The 20,618-nt window shown below is 40.1% G+C and overlaps 1 protein-coding gene across 13 annotated transcripts in view; it reads right to left on the minus strand.

Moving 5' to 3' along the window:
• Positions 1–2,325: 2,325 nt before the first annotated feature.
• The window catches only part of BPTF (bromodomain PHD finger transcription factor), a 54,205-nt gene continuing 35,912 nt past the window's right edge, over positions 2,326–20,618 (minus strand). For 3 of the 13 annotated variants that reach the window (XM_080629471.1, XM_080629466.1, XM_080629459.1), the window contains 13 exons: positions 19,587–19,735; positions 19,126–19,249; positions 18,517–18,740; positions 17,718–17,940; positions 16,614–17,482; positions 15,828–15,910; positions 14,100–14,325; positions 13,349–13,695; positions 10,048–10,221; positions 9,006–9,198; positions 7,967–8,051; positions 5,992–6,178; positions 2,326–4,170 (listed from right to left, as the gene is read on the minus strand). In XM_080629471.1, the coding sequence (XP_080485597.1) occupies positions 4,134–4,170; positions 5,992–6,178; positions 7,967–8,051; positions 9,006–9,198; positions 10,048–10,221; positions 13,349–13,695; positions 14,100–14,325; positions 15,828–15,910; positions 16,614–17,482; positions 17,718–17,940; positions 18,517–18,740; positions 19,126–19,249; positions 19,587–19,735 (2,921 nt within the window). In that variant the 3' untranslated portion in view covers positions 2,326–4,133. The other 10 variants (XM_080629467.1, XM_080629468.1, XM_080629464.1 and 7 more) reach the window with 9 other exon arrangements.

Below are 20,618 nucleotides of genomic sequence, written 5' to 3' on the forward strand. Positions count from 1 at the left end.
CCCATATATTGTTAAGTTCGGCACAAAACTCCATTTAGGGAACATTAATTTGCTCCATCTGTTTTCAGAGCCACAGGTTGTTACTGCCTCCCCCACTCTAATGTACCCCTAAATAATCTGTAGTAATTGTAAAGTAAAATTCTGGAGGCGTCATTCTAGGTACAGCAGAAGTAACTGCACTTTGAAACCCTTAACCTTGAACAAATGCTAGATGATACCACAGCTTTAGCTGTAGAGGATGTCCATCGTGTTTTCACACAACTCTGCCTGAAGTATTACAAGCATTTGAGCCAGAAGAAACCAACAAAACCAAGTATCACTTGTATTGTTTTGGTATCCCTAAAGATGTCCATGCTACTTTTAAACCCTACATTAATTCTTCGAACAGAGCTGGATTTTCACATGAAGCATACAAAATAGCTATGTAACTGTATGAATACACTAACTGAAAGCAAATCAAGTAACTGCCCAACACAAATGCCCAATTAGGCTTACAATTAACAGCGCTAGCTCATGCCAAGGAAAGCAAAATGAGCACAACTGCACGCCTGGTTACGCTGTCAGTTCCTTAAAAGCTCAGTCCTAGAACCATGCACTGAATGTCCTTTTCCCATGAGAAGTATTGCTGAGTTTGTACTTTCATGTCAGTAAAGTTACGTTTTGAATCAAAGATACAATCTTTTAGTGCCTTTACCATGGAGAGACGTTAGAACCTATGAAACTGCTGCAAAGGGGATCATGACGTTTGCTGTCCCAAGAGTCAATATTCACAAATTATTAGTTTCTTTTAAAGACTTCACAAGATGCTCTTGGGGTTCTGGAAGATCAAAAAAAGTTCATGTAATGATATTAAACAAAGGCATCTCCTCACTTTGCAAGTTGGCTGGGGATTCTGAGGTATGTATTTATATATAAAAATGGGAAAACACAGTCTAGCTAAAACAAACACCAACCATATAGTGTTATAGTGCTAGATATGATGTGAAACAGTGGCTTCTACAAGCATTTTGTTTTGAAGCAAAGGTAGCCCTAACAATTCTACCTGTAATACACATCTGCAGCTTGATTTAACATCGCTGCAAAGCTATGGAGCACTGCATGGGCTACAAGTCACACTGTGTGTTTCTATACGAGCCAAATACCAAGAACAAGCACTATAGATTTTGGGACCCATAGAAGCTGTTACTACAGGACAGAAATTTACTTGTAGCTTGTGTCTATCCAAAAAATACACTCTCACTTCTGTTACATGAAAGATTTTGCATGGCGCACAGCATACATAGATGGAATTTTCCTGAGAGACTTTGAGGGGGCTCTGTTTGGCAGAACAACTGTCCCTGGCAGCGAATCAAAGCACTGGAGCGGACTGGGAGGGACAGGAGAAGGAAGGAGGAAGGGTTACGTGCGCATCTCAAGTTTCTCTGTTTCTGTTTTCCACTGAAGTCCAGGGACTAACCAGCGAGTCCTACGGACATCCCTTTGCCCTGGACAGCCATTAAGCACCACTCCCCACCCCCGAGACATTATTGTAATCTAAACCAGGCAAAGCGTGGGTACAAGAATAACATCCACGGCTGTATCTCATTTTGATTGTCTCTTGGAAGAGATAAATAGAGGGGGATCAGGGCTAATGACATCCAAACCCTCAGTAAAATGCCAGTAACTGACACACAATGTCTGCACCACTCTCCAATAAGCAAAAGCAAACCAAGCTGGGATAGTTCATATTATCACAATCTGTGTTATGTACGTGACTGTTTTGAAACAATTGTTGCAGTAATTCATACCAATACAAAGAGGAGCATTACCGAACAGAGATGACAAAACTTTGGAACTTACCATGCTTTTAGGGAAGTGGCTACTAATGACAAGCGATGTGTTTTCAGTGACACCACTACCAAAGATCATCATTAACAAATCAAGAAATGTACCTCCACTCACTGGCAATTGAAAACACTAAAACCAGGCTCTTGGAACAATTACATTGTATGTATGGATTATTTCCCTAATCAACCTGATTCACTGGAAGCTATCCATCATCTGGCAAAGCCAAGACCTATATACCATATCGTTATCAAATGTTTCATTAGAAACGCCACCAAATCCATGTCAAACACATCACTTTATTTGTCTAGGATGACGTGTCCTATAAGGTACAAAAAAGTACTCTTCAGTTTGCCACAATTTGTTAAAAACAGCCATTTAATGCCTACAGGTAGGAAAGTTTCAAATCATGTCATAGAGATTTATAGATGAATAAATAGTACAGAAATACTGTGATGTTCTGATGAGATGCAGGGTATGTTCAAATGCTGTTCAAAGTGGAGAATTCCCCTTGTTGCATTAAACCCACAATGCGTACAATATGCAGCATTTCTGTTAAAACGCCAAAGGACAACAGTGCCTAAATGCAACTACTCTTCTTTAACTCCAGGAAGCATAAATGGATTCTTGTTTTCACATTGAACAGTTATTTTTCATTTCCACACAGAGGTTAAATGACAACATTTGTATGTACAAAAACACGCGGGTTTTTAGTAGATAAAATTACCCAGAAGAACCTGTACACCTGAGCCTGGAAGTGTAAGAAAGTGTGGTCATAGCAATGTCTTTTTAAGAAAGATAACAGAAGAGGTTCTTGCATAGCAAGGTGTGAGGTTAAACCCAAAAGGAGCTTATCCATAAATCAGGCAAATCCCAGGTCACTGTAGAACAGAAGAGCTGTGAATTAGTGCAAAAGCTAGTCGAATGGTCCAAGAGCCGCATACAAACCGTGGCTGGTAACTACAGACAGGTCAAATGCGCAGGTCAGTGACAGACACAACATGAAAGCAATAGATGGGAAGGAAGAAGCAACATCATCAGCAGTTTGCATCTTGTGCTGCCTTCCCTCTGCCCCTCTGGGCAGCATTCCTCGCGCAGGAAGCGGTGGAGCAGCCCCGAAGGAGATACAATTACACGTGGTGCTTCACGTTCCTACAGCGCTTGGCAAAGCACCACCAGTGCAGCGGTGGGCAGTGGCATTTCACAAAGTACTTCCTACCGTGTGATCTGTTACAGGAATTGCGGCACCACTAGAAATCTGCTAGAGGGACGACAGCTGCTTTGGAATGCGACGTAGTAAACACTCCCCTTGGAGCAGAATAAAGTCAAGATCTCCCTGGTCACCCCCACCCTTACCACTTCGCAGCGTCTACACTTCCAAACAGATCCCCGAAGCGTTACAAACATATTAGTGCACACGCAAAGACACCTACATCTGTGGGGAGAACAATGATCTCCATTTATTTTGTTTCATATACATCCATATTTTGAATTTTAATACAAAAGAAAAAAAAATTAGAATCTGACAAATGTTTACAAACAAGATACCTTCAAATAGATTTTACTCATTTCAGTCTGGTGCAGAGTAAATGACAAATTGTACTGTTATATTCAAGGCAACAGAGTCTGTAGTCCATGACCACTTAGCCCAACTTTTATGCAAGCTTAACTTTTTATCTACCATGAACGATAAACTCCTTGTTGATTCCCAGTTCTGTGTGTGTGCACATGTGTACATAGCAGCTCCTTTCATAGAAAGAAAAGACATCTAGAGGTCTTCTTGTACTTTTACCTACAGGAATCATGTTAAGATACAGAATGGATTACATGTAACCGGGGCTGGATTTTATAAGAAAAAATAATTAGCTGACAAATGAGGGCAGCAATAAAAAAGCGTCTTTTTTGCAACAATAAATAAATACAGTCAAAGTTTTCTGTGTGGACTTTAAACCAGCTTCTTCACTGAAGAACAGACGTGGCATTTCCATGGAGTTGAACGTGACCCCATTTACTGTATCTTTTTTTCTTGCTCTCTTTCTCTCTCTCCTTCAACAAAACCAAGTTTTCCTGCTTCTGCCACAATAGTACAACAATTTGATCTTGACAAGAAAGTGGTGCTGCTGATTTTTATCTCTTTGTCCTTTGGACAAAATAAGCTGAGAATATAATCTGACTGTTGTGACCAATAAAAATGCAGTTTACATCAAGTCTCGTCAGGATAACCTGACTAAAAACATCTGGCTTCTTAATTAAAACCTTTCAGACAACCAGATTCTTGCTCGGGTGTGTTAGGTTAAACACGCTGAACTCTAAGAAGCTGTAGACTGCAGTTTGTTGTTATGGGACCTGCAGAATGCAGAAGAAAGTGAAGAATTAAGCACCCTTCATTTTGGAGAACACAGTTGCTGCAAGGTGCCACCATGGGCAAAGCACAATGAGGGAATTACCACCGTGCTGCTTACATTTAGTTTTTTCCCCTTCAGAACAAAGGGAACTCTGCAAATCATTCTCTCTGAATTTTAAGCACAATTTCTCCTCCAGTATACAACTATTTCAGTACTTGTAAAATGCAGTTTTGGAATACTCCAAAATGCCTGAAATCAGTTTTCCTCTCATATTTACATAATAGTAGTTTATCAAAAGGGAAAGCAAAAAGCCTATTGCTAATTGGGAATATTTATAATAATGTATTCTTTGTTTAAATTTATTCAGGAAGTCTTTGGATTAACTTAATAGAAAGAACTGAAGAGGCCTGTTAAAAATCACATCTTTGCTAATCAGAGCTCAGCAAAACTCCTCTTGGACATTCACAGTTTTATTAGTGACTGAAAATAAAACAATAAAATACATGGTTTCAAGATGAATTTTCCACTTTTCTCAATACAGTATTTGAGGAATGGGACATTAGTTTTTGTTAATACAGTTCTGCTCACCAGTACGACTGCTGGTAACAAAAACCCAACAGCATTTACTTTTTTAGACAAATGATCTGGATTTTTAGGGCAGTTTTAATGTCATTGAATTGGACAAGAAAAGAAAGTGACCCCAACATCCAGTTCTGATTCCAGTTAAAAAGTTCAGACTAAAGATATCACAATCTGCAAGAAAAGAAAGAACACGGATGGTATAAATGAAAAACAATAACAAATCAGACGCATCAATGAAGTTAGTGGATGCGGGGTAACCAGCTAAAACAAGGTGACAGAAACATGAGGTGAAAGCTACCTGAAAAAACCATTAATGCAGTAATAAATGGGAAAGAAAAATGGTGGAGTGACAGATTTGAACTCATCACTTCTTACCAACCCTACCTTCATTGTGCATAGAAAACCAGACAGCTTCACAACAAGGGGTGTAGAAGCAGTGAAGCTTTCAACTTTGTTAATTACAGACGGATGTAATCCTGCATTAGTACCTTAGACTAGCACTCTGCCGGGGTTTTGACTGCTACAGTTGGATGGACAAAGTTAACTACTACATCTACAGTTTCCAAGTAATGCTGAAAGGCATCCAACATTTGTGACTCAGTCACAGCTGGCTTGTATTGGAATACAGCAGCGATCCAGGGAAATCTGCGGATTCCGTTAGCGTTTGGAGTAAGCTGGGTTTAGGAACAGCTGTAGTAAATACCACATTAGAATTTGACTAGTGCTGTACAACTTCCATGTACGTGCCACTAGACGGAACAGGCAAGCAACAGGAAAGCGTGTAGTGGAGCTGCATGTTCCTTTTGAGGCATGTCTATGTTAGGGAAAAATCTACATCCATCCTTCCATAGAAAAATGTGAAAAAAAGGAAGTTGAATTTTAAATAGCAATTTTGAATTGTGCTTTGTTCTCCATATCCTACTTTAAGCCTTACTTATTCCATCCATTTCAGGTTAGTCATTAAAAGGTGAGAGAAGTAGTAAAAACTGAAGTATTTTAACTTCTTTCATTGGCTTATAAATTTCATGGAAGGATTGTCTCTTTTTAGCAATGAAAAGTATTTACTGCACAGCAGAACATTATCACAACTCAGGATTGGTCCTGAGCAGAAATTATTCTCATTCAGTTTTCTGTGCATGGAGACACAAATCCCTGCATGAATGCAAGGTAAGCTTAAAAAAGCATCGAGGAGATTGCAGGGGACAACAGGACGTTTGTGAATAGGAACACTTCAGCTTACCTGCTTGCCTTAAATCCTTTTAGTTTCTGTACAAAGAATGATTCGAGAACTTCTGCACATTGGTAAAAAGGGGAGTCACTTGGATTGTAGTAACGACAGTTATCAAAAATTTTGGTCATATCGGCCACAAACTCCGTGACTTTCTTGTAGTAACGCTTCAGGATCCTCTCCTCCATGGTGGCAAGGTCTTGAAGGAAACCAAAGATGGTTAAAATGACACACTGTCATCCTTCAACACAAGTTTACGTTGTCAAGCGTGGGGGAAACAAAACCTATCGGAGTTAGCTGCTTTTCCAGGAACGCTGCTTGTGACGTGGTGACACTATGAGGTCTCCTTCAGAATAAACACTTAGGCATGAGTACGTTAAGTGCAGCTGAATTAAAACGTGAGTATCAAAACGACCTTGGAAAACTGGGGTCTTCTGCAGGAGCTGTTTACTTTTTCTGAAGAAATTAATGGAGGAGAGGGGGAAAAGTCAGGCAATCTGGATCCAGTTACTTGTACTTTGTTGACAGCCCTCATCACTGAGACCAAGAGTCGTATGTGTGCATGTAAGAGCTCTCTAAACCTTCTGATCATGACTTGTTTTGAATGAATTATCAAGTTTCAAGAGCAGATGCACATTGTCATGTCCCAGATGAAGCAGATTCAAGTGCAGGATCACGCAAAATGCTAGTGCTCTCATTCTTACTAACTAGACACATTAGCAGGACCCGAATGGTAAAGTAAGCAGTAACTGTCCTATTTTAATGCAAATGAGGGAAAGGAACGAGATCTGCCAATTATAAATATAGCGGTCTAAATGTATAGTGGCACTTCTAGCTGGAGAAACAGTGACCTGCCCTTGGAAAATGCCCTTAAAGTGCTTATTTTGAAATGCCAGTAATGCCATAATGCGTGAAAACAAATGTAGACAGGCCTGGACCACCAAGTGTATTTTACAGATATTTATTTGTATACTTACAAGTCTATTTTCCTGCTGGTTAAGCCAGAAAGGACTCAATGCACTTTCGTTTACTTCATTCAAACATCATATGCTTCATTACATTATTATTTGAGCTTTCCTAACAAATGATGCAACAGGAGCTGTTCAGCATTTTCATAACAGCCCAACCCAAAACTTTGGAACAGAGAAGGGCACAATTTCTAAGCAAAACATTCTTTTCAGTCAACACACTCTGACTTTGCCAAGGAACTAAATTTAACTTCCCTATTTCTAGGCTCAGTGAGGAGTAGGTGGGAAAGCTCAAATGATACAGCTCTCATTTAGACATATGTAAAGGTATTGCTTCTGTAAGTGTAAAGGAATAATATTTAGCAACACCATTTCTGGCAGGAGGTAGATATTCCCAAGAGGTTTCACATTTAAGTGTTTCTCTAGCTTATTCCTAGCTAACTGGTAAGGCCTGGTAAGATCACAGTAAAACACTGTAAAGCTGCAGCATCTCCTCTTCCACTTTCCCCCACATACACAAAATCTGAATCAATTCTTGTTCATACAGCCTTAAAGACAAATTACATACAATATGAAATCTAATATACTAAGATAGTTTCAAACTCCATCACTTAACCGTATTTGCACCACGTCTTCCTCAAACTCTAGAGCAAACACTCCGCAAATTATAGGAGGAACTGACGCACAAAGACAGAAGAACCCCAAGCAAAGAAAACCACAGCAAAATTGTCCTTTTGAAATAAAGTAATTTAAACCCAAGAATTCAGTCCTCCTGCACCCCTGAATTTCACACATTACATGTTACACTGGCAGTATTTAGGGTGAAGGAGCCAGCCTTGATACAGATATTCTATCAACTCTCATGAACTTCTAAATAAATCAGGGATAAATCACATTGTTTCATCTGTAAGAACTGTGTGTTCTGCAAAATGTATCTTCAAGGTCCTTGGCTGGAACTGGTCAGCAGGTTACTCATTTGATATTCAAACCCCTCAGCCCACTCACTCAGAAACACTTACCCATTGGTTCTTTAATAACACCATAATAATCTGGTGCATCATTGGGATCTACTGGTTCTAGGAACGGCCATGCCATCTTGTGAGCCTGTCAGGAAAACAAAATACAATTGTGCAAAAAATGAAGTTAAATGAGCACTATTTAGCAGCTAACTATTTTCATTACACCTTTATCCGTTGGGATCTAGAGTTGGATTTAAGGAACTGGTGCAGCACTATATGAAAAGCTAGCTAGTGCTCATCTGATGACTGAGTAAAGTCTTAAAGCTCAACATCAATGGGAGTAGTTGGTCTTCAGAACAGTACCAGTGTGAATTTCAGACAGAACAGGACACTGTGCTGGCCTGGCTGCACAGAAAAGTGTGTACTGAATTTACTGAGTGTGCCTGGCGCTTCACACCTAGAAATCAGCCACGGCTCTCACTTCCAAGTGCTCTAAAACTAACTTGTTTTCATGAATGCCTACAAAACACAAGGTAATGCAAACCACTGAGGATTTCTGTTACCACACAACTATTTTACCAGAATTCTTCATAGTTACAGCAGAAAAGGCATATGTGGGAGTGACAGATAAATGAGAAATGTTGTAATTGATGTAATTCTTACTATCAGAATGCCATCATTTACTTTCCATGAGAACACCACTGCAATCTGATACCTCAGAGATTAAAGCACAGAAGTGTAGATTAGAAATCATAGAAAACTAATGTGAGAATTGAACATTGCACCTTCTCCATCCTGCGCAGCTGGGCTTCCACTCTGCCTCTTTTGGTATTCTAAGTAAACCCACTTCCTCTAAGAGCCTTCCACTGAAGAGGCTGTTCAGCTTCATTAACTCAGAAGCAGTGCTATATGAGCTGTTGTAAACATTCCCCAGCACAATAATGCCCATCAAGTCTGCAGCTGACACAGGGGCATTTCTCACAAAAAATATCCCTTTTTATAAAGCCTCAAAGCTATGAGAAATCAAAACTGACTCCAAGACTCACAGATATGTCCTGTACCCCAAAGCATTCCTCTTTGCTGCAATCCTTATTCTCACCTGTAAGGAACGCAGTACTCTTCTTAAACCTTCATAATCTTTATCAGTTAGTGGACTGAGGACAGTCATGGCATCTTCTGTGGACTGACACTGAGGACACACATATTCATCAATGAGATCTGCCTCACTTTGTAAGATGCCAACACAGCGCCCGTGATACCAGTTCTGACATCGGTCGCAGCCAATGTAAAATCTGTGAGATCAAAACCAATGTTAGTGACTTGATCCGCTGAATTTAAAGGTTACATTTAAATACATAAACCTGCAATCCCTGCACACAAGCAAGATACTTGGCACGATTAAACACAAGAGCGTAAAATGATCGTTCAGATAGACAAATCCTAATTACACTATTCAAACTGCTCTTGTATTTACAAACAGGCTAAATCACGGACCACGGCAAAATCAGTTCCTACATTTTACACTAGGCACTTTCGAGCAATCAAGGTATCAAAAGTCATTCCTCTGCTTTAGAGTTGGAAGGAACAGGGTAATGCCAGAACTCTCACCCAACCAGTATCCGAACCGATTCAAGATACATTTTGCACAAACTGGACTATAGCAAGGGCTCACTTCACTCTGTACAAACATTTTGCATATGGAAGCTTCAGTCTTGTAGTTGCACACAGAAGGAGTATTCTGTGCCACAAAGCCTTACAGGAAAGGATACCACCATATACCCCCATACGAAAATGATGCTTTCATCCAGATCAGATTAAAGCACAACAAAATCCACTAAATACATTTGCCTTTTAATCTCTCTAACCATCCCTTGTTAAAGAAATAAAGAAAAACCAAATCAACCCCCATTTAAAGCACTTATTTAAAACCCAACACATTGTGACCACCCTGAAAACTTCCCTTTCCCTCAACATTTACTGTACACAAACATTTTGGAGAGGAAGACAATTACTGAAAAGCAATTTGTATTACAAACGAATACAACATATGCAGAATAACTTCTGTGTTTTTTCTTTGCAAAGAACAGGTAACCACAGTTTGCTACCTAAACATTAAATAAGAGGTTCTTATCAGAACTCACTGTGACTCATCATAAGGTGTTCTGCAGATACAGTACAATTCCTCACTGCTGCCCTCTTGTGCCCGTTTACAATCATTACAGATGTACACATCCATTTTCTTAGCCTCCTTTTCTGTGATGCCAACACATTCTCCATGATACCAGTTAGTACAAAGATCACAGCCAATATAGAACCTAAAAGTATTCACAATGAAAATGACAATGTAATTGTCATTTCAAATGGCATGGCACTTTTCCCTGCATTTCTCTCTGATGCACTGTCTTTGCTGGCCTACTTTCTTCAATTGTCACAGTTTTCCCTGCTTCCTAGCATTCTATCCTTACAGACTAACGTCTCACGCTGCAGCTACACTGTCAGTAAGGTTGCATGGGTCAATTTTAAATTGACAGTTCATTTAAATGCACAGCAATTTGTAACCAGACTTTTGAGTGAAACTGGGCTAAAAAGGTCTGTCTCCAATCTGCGTGTGGAAAACTGTAAAAGGCACAAAAAGACAAGGCCAAAGGAAAAGATTGACATTTTCAAAACCGCAGCTCAAAAGCCACTGAAACGTTTCCTTAAGATTTGAAAATGTAGCTCTCAGTTAATTTAAAAAACAAAAGCAAAGCGCAAACACCAACTAGGAGTTACAAGTACGCTATGAAGAACATGCATACCAGCCATGTGTAGGATACATATTGGTATAACATGATACGAAAGAAAATGGGGTCAGGATACGGGCATAATTGAATTCATTTTTGGGGATGGGGAACTTGCTGAAAAACAGATCTTAAACTGCTCAAAACTGCAACAAATTGGAATGGGGACCACTCTTCAGAGAATAATGCCTACTACTCTCAGACACAGCTACGTGACAGAACCAGATGTGGTATGACACGAAGTGAAGGGAACCAGGGACACAATCATGTGAATGGGACCTTGCACAGAATGATGTGACAAAACTGTAAAATATTATGCAAGGATGTTTGTCATTTTGTGTATGGAGAGCTCAAAACGTACCTGTGACTAGTGACAATCAACCAGATGGGCGAAGTTGCACATCCATTCTCTCTGCCTGAGCAAAAGCAAGCTGACTCAGAACCTGGATCTTCTGGAGTTTTGGACACCACTGACCACCCGCCATGTATAGGAATTACTGCTGTCCTAGTCCATCAGTCTGCAAGCACCACCAACCAACACTCTGTACTAGCAACAGGACCGTAGCTAGCACATACCCCACAAAACAAGCACCTCTAATTTCTTGGGTTTCTGCATACACCCCAGATACTCAGATCCTGCCTTTTCTCTTAAGTTTCAGTCAGACAACTCCTTAAAAGAAAAGAAAAACAATCACAGAACCCAACCTTCCACAAAGAACAGACAAATACAGCTCCTTCTGACAGCCACCAACAGTGATTCACCCTGCTTTCTCTTCCCAAAAGGGACAGTGTCTGCTCCCAGTGACGTGCAAGCACATTCAGGTTCAGGTGTAGATGCTAAACCTTGCCACTAGAATGTGTGACAGGTGTCACATTATGCTTTAACTTAGATTCTAACTCATTAGTTAGAGTCTAAGTCAGATTAGTAAGTAATCTTACTGACCATTCTTGAAAACCACCTGAGCAAATCCCTGTAACCCGGGAGTACTGCAAATGAGACCGAAAGGTGTGCTACTGCACATCTCCCACAACACAGAGAGGCTTCTGAGGATTTATTACATCCTAAAAAATCCACAGGGTATTCAAAAAATACCACAAATCAGCACATTTCTCTTTTCTGAAGTAGAAAAGAGACACCAGCACAAAGAAGATGCCTATATATGTGTGTATATATATATATAAAAATAAGATTTAAAAACGTCTACCAGAAAACTGTGTTAGAACTTGACTATTCCCTTTGCAAACAGTGAAAGGCCAATGGAGCTCAACAGCACACTCTTAGAATTCACAAAAAGCAAGCAGCAGAACTCAATCACATTGCTCAGGACGCTACTAAGTTATTAACATCCCATTTTCTTCAAGTTTTAGTCTGTGCATTTAAGCACAGTTTTCTATTCACGCTACCAAAGTTCGCTCTATGACCACGTGTCATCAGCTTACTCAAATGCCCATTAGAGTCAACAGAAGTGTTTAGTCTGCCAATCAAACCCTTTTGCTCACAAAATTTGTTCATCTCGTCTTATGTTTGTGACAGTTCTGTCACTTAAATAACTGCACAACCAGGGCATCAAACTCTGCTATTTCTATAGTAGTAGAAGCAAAGGGAGCAGTCCAGTATCCCACACTGGGGTAATGGTCAGGCCTACTGAGCAATCCAGGTAAAAAAAACACCAAAGACCTCAACTCCTTAAAACCAATAAATTAACACTCAGAAAAGGCTAGAAGGAACCTCAAGAGATCCTCTAGTCCCGGCCCTAATTTTGGAATAAAGAACCATTACTGGAGTGAAAGCACTACTCCACTTCTATGGTTATCAGCACTTAAACCACCACCAAATGGCACCAGTTAATACTTTTTGCTATTGCCACTTGTTAAGCAGATACATACTCACTTGGAATTGGTCTGAAGTCAAATTTGACTTACATGCACCGCTACACAGCTATCAGAAGTTAACTACTGATGTTAGTCACTTCCACCTAAAGCAATCCACTGAGTCTTCCACTCCACGACTCACTAAATGTCTTCATTAATTTTCTGCGTAGCATAAGCTTTTTTCCTCTTTCAGTCAGAATCAAACCACACAGAGCTGCAGTTTTCACTTTGTCAAATGCTACATATTCACTTTTTTATCAACTTTGGGATGTAAATTATAACATATGGAAACTGTTTCTTCCTGAAACATTGTCCAAAGTGAACTGCAGTAACTCGGAACCTCCTTTACTGGCTACTGACTCACAAAAATAGGTCATTTATTGAAAGGCGGCACCAAAGGTACTTCTAAAGAACATCAGCTACTTGTCCATGAGAAACTGCTCAAACCAAATTGTCACTTGCTTCTGAGGCAGAGGCAAAACGGCAAAAGAAAGAGTAACAGAGCGGAGGAGAAAAGAAAAGAGTATGTGCATGTGAGACAGAAAGGTCATACAATGGAAACATGCAAACAAGTGGAAATATAAATCACATACATTGAGAGTATCAATCGAGTATGTTAATAGCTTTGTAACTGCTAGTGGAAACAGAGACTTCATTCTTTATACCTTAGTGATCTCTGCAATAACACCTGATACTCATCTCCAATTCTAGAACTACCTTGCACTAAGAGCTAAACACTAAACCTACAGCTAAGAATTCAGAGTAAAAGGCTGTGGTATTTACTACTCACTTAGACTCATCATAAGGCGTTTTGCAGATGCAGTAAAGCTTTGTGTCCTTCTTTGTTTCCTTTGAGGTAGTAGAAATCATTTTCTTTTTCTTGGACTTGGACACTGATGAATCTTTCTCCTCCTCTCGCTTTCTCTTCTGAGAGGATACTGGCATTGGGACTGTGGTGGAGGAGGAGGAGGTGACGCTGGCTGTGTGGTGCTGCGGTGGCGGTGGTGGCAGTGGTGGTGGTGGTGGTGGCGGTGCAGCGGCAGCGGCTGCAGCAGCGGCGGCAGCTGCAGCAGCAGCAGCTGCCTGGGCTCTTTCCTTTTCTCTCTTAATTTTAGTTAAGTCTCTCTTTAGCTCCTCCTGAAGCGTATTAAATAGAGAGGGAGGCACTTCATATGATTATTCCAGGACAGCATCAAAATCTAGACATAAATCCCCATGTTCACCAAAAGAAAATAATTAACGGCACTTAAATACACAGATTTTTAATGTGCTTCACCTACAACCCACATAACAGTAAGGGATGGCACTCCTGACCTACTATGACACACTGGCTGCAATCTATCAGAAGCTGTTTCAGGAAACAAAGTAATTTCAGTCCAGGTGAAAAACAAGAAGCATAAAAAAGGACATGTATCAGTTTCACAGAGATCCGTGCATCTACAGCCACATCCTTCCGTATTCCCTTAAACTCTCACTGAGCAAACAGATAAACACAGAAACATTCTCCCCAGCTTACAACCTTTGAGAATAACAGCCCTTACCTGCACTTCAATTTGCAGTTCTTTGTCCAGAAGTGCTCTTTTCTTCAATATTTCAGCTTTCAGCTGTTCTTTATGCTTGAAAAGCAGAGCCGAGAGCTTAGAAGCCGTCTGTTTACTGCGCTTCTGTTCCACACTCTCTTCTCGCTTTCGTTTCTTAGCTGCCTGTTTTTCTTCTTTGTCTATCTTATCCAGAATATATTTCATCACTTGGTTGCACACAATCATCCTGGGGAAGAAAGACAGAACAAGGACATTGTGCTGAGCTGCCCATTTATCCCCAGTTGAGAATGCAGAAACATTAAGTTCCCCAGTCTGCAAGTTAAACCATTACCTTTCTCAAGACGTGCAAGGTGAATTTAGTAACACACATTGCTCCCACTCACATTTAGTTACTAGAACACTGGGAGGGATCAAGTCCTTAGTTGGGCTCAAGAGGGCCAGCCCCAATTTCATTTAACTGATCTGTGTACTGATCATTCCTCCCCTTTCCCAATAAAACTCCTAACAAAGCTTAAGCTTTAGTATGATGAGAGATATTTTCATTCAGCTCAGTTTCCACAAGCATGTTTAAAAGAGCTGGATTTGTTTATTCTGATGGAGGATGAAAGCAAGTCAGAAGCCTATTAACTTCTGAAACATACATTTCTATGCTTCAGTGACCACTACATATTACTAAGCTTTTGTGTTTGGGCATAAGGGCTGACAAATACATTTCATTTTATAGAAATTACTATAAACCAGTTCCAGTTTCTTCACTAATGACAACTCAGCATTTATTTTTCAGCTGTTTGCTGTACACTCACCTATAAATCTCTTTTCCTGCTCACTTATTCTGCAGTTTTCATGTATTTTACATTTCAATTAGACAATGAATGCATTTTAGTTCTTCTGAATTTCCTTTTCTGTTCCTGTTCTATGTCAAACCCACTAGAAAACTAAATGCTTCTTGTTGCCAGAGTGACCATGGGAAAGAACTCCCATTGACAAATGAGCTGAAAGCAAACAACAAACCAGCAATGGCTGGGACAAGTAGCTGCTTCAACTCTGCACTTGGACTCAAGACATACTGTCTTTTGATACACATTTGTATTTTGGTGACATATGTAATATACTAGCAAGTAGCACCTAGGGATACTGTTGTAATCAGCTGAGCTTGTACTCTCATTTGATGATCAAAATGTTGTAGAGAACACTGTTATTTTTCCTACTATCTGACAACACACACACTTGTGATTATCCAATTGAAGCAACCGCATGAGTGAAAAGGAGTCAAAATAACCCCACACACTCCAAATTTGTGTTCAGCAGCTTCAAGTGTTTGTCGAATAGCACTGTCTTCCAACTCCTACATTCCTTCTGCAGAGTGGACAAGAATGGAAATACATGGCTATGATAAAGGACAAACAAAAATCAGGCTCCTTTTTTGCATCAGAACCACTAATTCTCCGCTCTGTGCTCCTCTAAGGATGGTTTTTATCTTGAATTTAAAATTGGTGGCTAGCTCCAAACACATGGAATACACTTAAAAACATATAATTAAAATCGAGAATATACAGGATTCCATTACTTAAAGAACATCGTTATGAAAGTTACTTCTGACTGTTACTTTAACTGATTTTAAAATAGCAAAATTCCTTTAAGCTGGGTTTTACAAGCCAGTGTCATCTTATGCCACCATTTAAAGACATTATAAATGTAAAACTGTCACATCTAAAGGTGCACATTCACCTCTGGTTTTCTTCCCTCTCAGCTGGAGTCAGTGTCTTCTTCTGTTTCAAGTGCTCTATGACAGCATTCTGTTTCATAACCACCTGTAGGATGATAGAGAACCCAAAATAAAACATGAAAGCTTTAGGCAGTATTTCATGTTGTCACTGGGAGAACCAGGACATTTCTGAGGTGCAGTAAGTGACAAAAGAAAACTGATTTTATCAGGGGGTAGTGCTTGTTCAAAGCCATTACTTGAAAACTGAATTGAAAGCTAACACCATCTCCCGCCCACAGAGTTGGGTATTCTGTTTATGTCAAGTTTAAACCTAGGGACTAAATGTAAATTGACAGTATTCCTCCAGTGACTGGTTGTTTCATTTAAAAATGGTAAGAACCTATTATATATGTATATTTTTAAGCCCTGCAGCCATCCAACAGCATTACATTTCAGATACCTCTTTGAAACCTCAGTTTTCTACAGCAGGCAATGAAAGTCTTGTACATGTGTTCTGAACATCAGTTCTCCTCTCTACACCCTGTCTTTCCTGAACTGAGAATAGATTGTCCCAGCAGCTAGTGGTAGGTTGAATCCAGGTGCCAGAAGACTGCAAACATGGTACAACTGACTTGATGTGCTGAATTAAGCTAGAATACTTAATTAAGTTGCCAAAAGCAATCGTGCACCAACTTTGACAGAATCAAATTAACTGCCTATCAAATGTATTAACATGGTTAACAAGAACAGGCATTTAAAATGAGATGTTTTTCATTCATTAAGTTTTAATTTCCTTCTGTTAACTTTACCTGTTTCTGGATAATGTCACTTTGATTAGAAGCCTGAAGGGTGTGCTCACGTTTAAATTCTATCTGTTGCTGCTTTTTCTTCTGTTGCTGCTCCCTGAGCTGCTGAACTCTCTGCAGCTGCTCCTGAACACTAGCTGCTTGAACTGTTACCACATTCTGAATCTGGTGAGCCTGTACTGGGCTAGTTTGTTGGATCTGAATAGGTAACTGAAGCTTGATCTGCTGGGGCACACTGCCTTGTTGGGCTTGTATCTGAGCCACAACATGTGACTGAAGCTGAGAGAGAACTTGGACTTGTTGCTGAAGCTGAGGCACTGTAATAAGTTTTGTTGGAGGCTGCTGAAGTTGCAGCTGAGGACGAGTTGGGGATTGCACAGGAACCTGATTTAAACTTTGAGTAGTTGCAAGGGTTGAGACTGAAGTCTGAACCTGAGGTTGTGATTGCTGCAGCTGCGCTTGAATTTGTATGGGAGCATGGGGCTGCATCTGAATCTGTTGTTGGGTTGTAGTCTGCACCTGAGCTGGTTGCTGAGGCTGGACTTGGGACTGGCCTTGTGGAAGGATTGCAGTCTGCGGCTGACTCTGGACTTGCACTGGAGACTGCCCTTGAGCCTGGGTCTGTGCTGGAGACTGAACTGGAGATTTAGACGACGGTGCTTCAGGTGTGACTGGAGAGTCAGCGGATGCTGGAGTCTGAGCTTCAGGCTGAAGCGCTGGCTGAGGTGCCTGTGGCTGGGCCGGCAGCACAGGCTGAGTACTCTGATTTTGCACTTGAGGCTGGGCTTGCTGCTGACTCTGAGGCTGTGTCTGAGCTGGTGGCGGCGCTGATGTTGGCTGTGCCTGTGGAGCTTGCTTCTGCTCCCCTGTAGCTATGATGGATAAAAACAAGTATTCCATTAATTTCAAATGACACATCTACGACTCTTATTAATTTGAACCTTTTAGAACTACCATAAAGCTCTATGCAGAAATTCAGCAGATTTCTAGGATTCTAATACATTTCCAACCAATTTACTGTACTAACAGACCATCTCCAACTGCATAAAAAACTCCCATGCAAGTGATACTGAAGCTTTTTCTATTGTGGAATAGAACAATGGTTACCTGAGGTTGAAGTAGAAACTGTTGTTGTAGTTGTGCTAGCTGTAGTAGCAGCTGCTGGTAGTGGGGTGAAAAGAAATCTCTGAATAGTACCATTTGGCATAGCTGCTTGCATAAGCTGTTGTCCTGGACCAGGTATTACAGTCACACCCTGAGGGATTAATTGCAATTGACCAGTAGTCTGACCTTGTCCCTGAATTACCACAGTTAATCCTTGACTGCCACCCTAAAAGAAGAGTTAAAATTGATGCATTAGGGATTAATTCTTAGACAGATCTTTGGTGAAAATCAGAAGAATTAGGGTTTTGAGTTTCAGAATTCAGCACTTCTACCAATGCACTGAAAACAATTCCTAACCAAGAGTCAGATCTATAACTCACAGGAGTCTGTTTTTCCCTACGCTTGACTCTAAGCTTATTTTTGCCAACAGATCTTCAGGATCTGAACAGAAGCTGCAAGAACTTTTTCCTCTTCCAGTTCCAGATACTGTACTTTTTCCTCTGAGACTGTGGATAACATGAATGAAAACTAAATCTTCACACAAAGTCAAAAAGACAAGCAATAAACATTATGTTCTGAAGGCCATACAAAACAATTACATCCCTTACTGCTATTAATGAAAGCAATAGGAGGCAATATTTAAAACTTTAAATATTTAAGCTCCTTTCAGGCTGTAAATATGCTATCAGTCCATCCTAAGGCCAAACCATACATTTATGAGCAGATACACCACACTGCTGAAACCCAAAGGCTTGATAAGTATTAGCACATTTCCATGCCTTGAGGCTGTAAAACATTTTACCTGTCCTTGTGTTAGCTGTGTGAGCTGGGCCATAGTAAGCTTCACTTGTCCCTGCTGAGGGCGAGTGGGCTGTGGTGTGGTTTGTGGCTGTGTTTGTTGAGGTGGTGTTCCAGAACTTGTGATTGTTTTCTGGCCAGCACTGGAAGAAGATGTGCTGGTGCTAGAAACGGCTGTTGAGACAGGCTGACCCCTGATTATCTGAGTCACCACTTGCTGTGTCTGACCTGCAAGAGAACGATCTATGATAAGAAACCCGTTTCCAATATTGTAACCATTAGGCACAGCAAACCTCCAATCACAGTAACGCGCAATAATCAGACAAGTGAAGCAAACACTGCAGTTTGCGCACAGATTTTCTTTACAAACCATTTGTCTGTGTGGTTCACTGAAAAATGGCTGCAAAATGGTTTCTATTTTAATTTAATTCATGCACTTAATGCACAATTATTCTAATCTTTTTTTTTGCCCCTTTTTTTTTTTAATGAATGGATTTGTGGACTTTAAAACATCAAAATGAGGGATGTTGGTATTGGGACATATGATACAGAAAGTATGAAGAGACAAACCATGGATTTCACACTGGAAATTTAAATATTAAAGTGAACCTACTGGCTGGAAGGATACCTTGTTGCACCACCACAGGCGTTCGAATGATGGTCTTCCCAAGTGTTGACTGCTGCAGTGGTGTTCGTATCACTGTCATACCAGGGCGTAGTGGCGTCCCTTGCACTACCTGCATGCACCAAAATGGACATGTGAGACAATCCACTGGGATATGTCCTCAGGTTTGGTGCTGGTTTTGTTTCTTTGACTGTTTTAATACAGTAAGAAATGACAACATGCAAGCAGATCCAACATTTTGTCATCTATACCCATACCACTAACCTTACCAAGCTCTAAACTATTAGTTTTTCCAATTGGAGAGAATTGTACCTCCTTGGAATAGAGGATTGCTGAGATGAGCCAAAAACATTGAAAAGTAACAAGACAGAACTTTTAATATCTGCAAACAATTTAAATACATGCACTATATTTTTTTTTTGCATTACATCATCAGAAAAGCATCTTACTTGTGAAGTGCTTGTTGTTCCTAATGTCCCTGTGGTATTTGGCCTAATGGTTACAGTTGCTGTCCTCGGCTGGAATGAAGTAAATGTTTGACTTGCACCCGTAGTTGATGGAATGATACCCAATACCTTTTGCTGAACTTGAACAACACCTAAGTAAAGAAAAATGGAGAGTTCATTAATGATGTGATTGCAGCAAAAGAAGTAAATGCAGCTCCAGGATGGCATTTAGAAATCAGCCTCCAGGTTTCTAGAATACCTTTGAGCCTTTCAACATTTCTTGGGAGAGCCTTTGTCATATTGTAAAAAGCAGCAGCATTATACTCTGTTGACAGTCCATCTACATTTTAAGTTAAGAAATACGTATTTCAGAAAAGATTAAGGAAAGAGTGAATCTTCACAAAGATCAGTTTGATGGTAACTGCGAATAAGTCCTTGCATTGTCACAGTGCCACAAATTAATATTATACCGCCATTAAGAGCTATAATCTCATTAATTTAAAATGTAGAAGACCAGTTTAAACACCTTTCACCTACAAGCTTGAGGTGCTGAAGAAACTGGGTAATGCTTTTCCTCTCACCTAAGAAATTTCAATACAAAACTAGTAGCCTTCATGATTTGCTAAGATGCCAAGTATAATGGAGACAGAGAATTGAACTTTTCTGTTCAATATACATTCACAAATCTCAAAATATTAAGTCCTCTTCTTGAGGCAAGAAGAAAATCCCTGATCTTAGTTTGGAGCCAAACTCTTGCTCATCACTGAAGAGCGGATGTAGGTATTAATCACTAAGAACAGCAGCCTTTTTTTTCCTCTCATGAAGAAAGTGGTTTTGTTGATGTATGATTTAGGGTGACAAAAAAGCATGCTTCATTCCACATTATTAAAAATAAAACTCCGAATTTTGCACTATGAAATGCAGAATAATTTACAGGCAGAAAACCCCTTGCATTTTCCCCTTACAGACACAAATATGCAACACGGGGGGCACAAGTTCTAGAAACTTGTATATATATATACATAGATATTTTTT

Source organism: Psittacula echo, assembly GCF_963264785.1.
Source record: "Psittacula echo genome assembly, chromosome: 14".
Classification (NCBI taxonomy): domain Eukaryota; kingdom Metazoa; phylum Chordata; class Aves; order Psittaciformes; family Psittacidae; genus Psittacula; species Psittacula echo.